The sequence below is a fragment of the Octopus bimaculoides genome, chromosome 13 (genome assembly GCF_046866305.1).
Source record: "Octopus bimaculoides isolate indiv1 chromosome 13, ASM4686630v1, whole genome shotgun sequence".
NCBI classification, from domain to species: Eukaryota; Metazoa; Mollusca; class Cephalopoda; order Octopoda; family Octopodidae; genus Octopus; species Octopus bimaculoides.
The window spans coordinates 8,453,319-8,457,701 of record NC_142940.1 but is presented as its reverse complement, the minus strand read 5'-3'; the positions used below and the strand labels follow the sequence as shown (position 1 = coordinate 8,457,701).

At 38.2% G+C, this 4,383-nt stretch overlaps 1 protein-coding gene across 1 annotated transcript in view; it reads left to right on the top strand.

Moving 5' to 3' along the window:
• The first annotated feature begins 1,517 nt into the window (after window positions 1-1,517).
• LOC106876298 (uncharacterized) overlaps window positions 1,518-4,383 on the top strand; it is a 16,522-nt gene continuing 13,656 nt past the window's right edge. Inside the window, exon 1 of the mRNA XM_089361459.1 lies at window positions 1,518-1,665. Within this exon, the coding sequence (XP_089217585.1) occupies window positions 1,575-1,665 (91 nt within the window). The 5' untranslated portion in view covers window positions 1,518-1,574. The remainder of the gene's footprint in view (window positions 1,666-4,383) is intronic.

Below are 4,383 nucleotides of genomic sequence, written 5' to 3'. Positions count from 1 at the left end.
TTTCGGACAACCGACTACTTCATTTTTCAGTATTGTAATCTATAATTTGTTAGATCCATCTTGTATTTCTAACTTATTGGTTGACTATTAAGGTCCTGTGTATGCTTCGATAGTTGAAATTGAACTTAGGGTTCTTGTCTCTCGGAACAGCACAATACTGCTTTGTTAATGTCCAACATCCGTTGCAATGAGAAATGACCTCCATTGTGCAATGATTGTCTTTGAACGGATTTCTAATCTCGCTCAAAACACACGAGGACACAAACCAAACACATGCATGTACAACACACCCCACCTGCAACCACACCCCTTACATAAACACACGTACACACGTATGTGTATATATATGTATATTACGTATGTATATATATATATAGATAGATACATATATACGCACACTCACGCACATATGTATCTATACACACGCACACAAATACACACATACACACATATAAGTGTATAATGCTCGCACGAGTGTGCACGATATGTGTATATATGTATGCATGTATGAATGTATGTATATAATCTATATATATATATATATATATATATATATATATATATATATATATATATAACACAGATATAAATCCATATCTGTATCTATACATATGAGCATTAATATACATCCATCTATCCATACAACCATCCATCCATCCATGCATACATAGTTCATATATGTATACAAACATACACACTCACTTATGCACACGCGCGCACACAAATATGCCATCACATTCAGTTACACACGCACATAGTAATATCCGTGTATATGCGTGCGTGTTTTACACTTCATGGAAGTTACCCAAAAATCAAACTTATTACAATAGTCAGGGACACGCCCTTCACGGAAATATGTCATGACCCCTTATCGGTCCTGACCACTACCATGTCTCTCACCCTCCCCATCCCCCTCACACTCTCTTTCTTTCTTTCTCTCTCTCACAATATCTCTGTGTATATATCCCTCCCTCTTTTCACTCCAGTACACGTGTCCTCTCCGCCTATTTTTCTATTATCTAATTGGTTTTGATATAATTTCAATTGTCTCTTTCAACACTTATATATTCTCTCCCTCTTTACTCACTTTTCTGTCTTTCTATAGCTTTTTCCTCTGCCCTTCATTCATTCATTCATTCATTCTCCTTCTCTCCCTCTTCACTCTCTCCTTCTCTTTCTCCACCCCCGCCACTCTCTCTCCCATTCCCTCTCTCTCTCTCTCTCTCTCATTTTGTCCCAGTACCTTTGTCATTTCCCCTTTCTTTTAAGTATATACTCGTATATGAATGCATATCAGCAAAAATGTATATGTTCGTCATGAAACACACTCAAGCACACACACACACACACACACACACACACACACACACACACGCAGACACACGCAGACACACGCACACACGTTCACACAAAGCCACAACCTTCTGGCACTACAATCACAAAACCCACAATACGCTCCACCCTCACCCCCCACATATGCATGCCCATATAAATAGAGAGACGGGACACTTTGAACTGGAGTTGTCTCAAAGACTAAACTGACGAAGGTTACAGATACTGACCCGACATCAACCATGAAGTCCGTTACAGTAGCATATGTCCTCTTCGTGATGCTGTCTTGTTTGACATTGGCATATTCTTATGTTCTGAGGGAATTGGCAAAAAGTAAGTAATGTCTTTTAATATATGCATTCATATTTGAAAATGTGTATTTTATGTATATTTATACATACATACATACATGCATACATATATATATATTGGGTTGTCCATCATCATCATCATCATCATCATCATCATCATCAATATTATTATTATTATTATTTTATGTTTGACTTTTGCTTTGCATTTGTACAAGTTGGATCCAAGTCTCACTCAGAGACCTCAAGAGACAACAAGTTAGAAGTTCATGTAGGTGTTATGCCTAGGGTACCATATATTTGAATTTGTACAGTGTTGTTCTAGAGAAATTTGAGATCACATGGACAGTATTTTACGTAGGATATGGGCAGCTCCCATGAGCACTATCTTTTGAACTTCAGCCATTTTGGGGTTTCCTGGAATTTGAGCTAGGTAGTAATCAGCCCGTTACGCTGTATTTTACGTAGGATATGGGCAGTTCCCATGAGCACTATCTTTTGAACTTCAGCCATTTTGGGATTTCCTGGTATTTGAGCTAGGTAGTAATCAGCCCGTTTATTATTATTATTATTATTATTATTATTATTATTATTATTATTATTGAGTGAGAGAGCAGTCCTTGCCATCAAAGTGACACTGGGGTCAAATATACGAAGCCTATTCTACCCATCATGACTACCAGTCTGATAAGGGTACACCAGGCACATGCATCACAACCATATGTGCGCGACATGGAGATCTCATATCAGGATAAATAGCGCATGACCACGCAGGTGGGGCCCAGTTAGAATTATCTTCAGGTCGAGTAGCCCATCCCACTCAAAAGGTCCCTGAAACGGTTTGTTTAAGGATGTTGAGCAAAATACCAATGTTTCCAAAGGTGAATTATTCAAACCCCAAAGAATTCCTCTCAACACATGGCTATGATGCTCCCCCACTACTTCTGCTCATGATCGGAGATGCACATATCGTCAGCTACCAGGGGTCATGCGCAACTGGTTACGGTCAAACAACTGACAAGCAAATCTGTGGTATTGAGCAGAATATTTGCTGTAGCCCATCTTTTATACAAAGACAAATCAATGTACATGATAACACTTGCAATCAATTGAGATCAGAAGCCAGGAGACCCACTGCCTGGTACTGCATCCGGGCATTTATTATTATTATTATTATTATTATTATTATTATTATTATTATTATTATTATTATTATTATTATTATTATCATTATCATTATTATTATTATTATTATTATTATTATTATTATTATTATTATTATTATTATTATTATTCCTTCGTAAGAAAGTGTAGGTAAAAATACACCGGTGTCTTTAGTCGTCTGTCAAACCACAACAAGAGCCTCAGACAGATAATACTTTCCTTAAGATGTGCGCTGTGCCCAATAAGGCTGCTTTTTGCAAGACATCGATCTTGCATGAGATTTCCAGTTGCCTTAAGAAGTTTTGAAGTTTCAGTGGGATTGAGCCCAACGCTCCGATCACCACTGATATCACTTTTACATTACCCTCTAGCATTCCATATAATCTTGCATTCTTGTCGGCTATTATATCACAATAGCCGATGAAAAAGTATCGTAGCTCTTAGCTCCGGAATTTGAAACTCTGAGTCCTATTATGACAACTTACTGATTGTCCTAAACTATACATATATACTTATATACATACATATATATATATATATATATATATATATATATATATATATATATATATATATATAAATAACCCTGAAACCCGGGTCCGTTCGTGCTACAGATCATGATGCGAGGGATAACTTCTCTTGGCAAACAGGACACAGTAGTGTGTCGATAAGCCAGCTGGAGGAGATGTCCTCCTGGGGTTAAAAGCAACAGTAACATCCACCCCTAGGGGTCAGCCACACTTAAGTGGCAATATACTTCACTATATATATATATATATATATATATATATATATATATATATATATATATATATATATGCACACACACACACACACACACACACACACACACACACACACACATCTAAGGGTCGGCTGAAATGTTGATAGGCTGAAGAAGATACTTTCGTGGAATGTGACCTAATGAAGTGTATTTTTCAACAAAGCCCTTTTTAGCGGTCCACACACTTCTTTCATCGGCGTTGCAGTGCTTGGATCCCATTGGTGAAGAAACTTTGGCCCAAAAAAGTCATGCGCAGTATAAATGACACCATCACCACTACGGTACCGGTTTCCAGCCAAAGAGTCTTCTCATATTGGGAAACAGATGATAGTCAGATGGGGCCAAATCAGGAGAAGAGGGAAGGCATTCATAAACCAGTTCAAAGCCACAGTTACGCACAGCAGCACAAGGGCTTGTGTGTTGGAGTGTTACTCTGATGAAGCAAAACACCTTCTGTCAATTTTCCTGGGCGTTTGCTCTTAATAGACTCTCGTAACTGCCACAGCAAGTTGGCATAGTACTCTCAATTGATGGTAAAACCCTTTTGAAGATAGTCCATAAATTCAATGCCTTTTGTATCCCCCAAAACTGAGGCCATCACTTTCCCTGCAGAGGAAAAGCCCTTAGCTTTCTTTGGAGTGGGTGAAGAGGGCTGCCTTTCAAAAATCATTCGCAGTCACTCCCAACATATACACATTCGCTCACGCGTACATACTCTCACTAACATACCGTAAATCCTCGAGTATAACCCGCCTTTGAGTATAATACGCAGGGGATTTTTAGGGTGCTGTACCT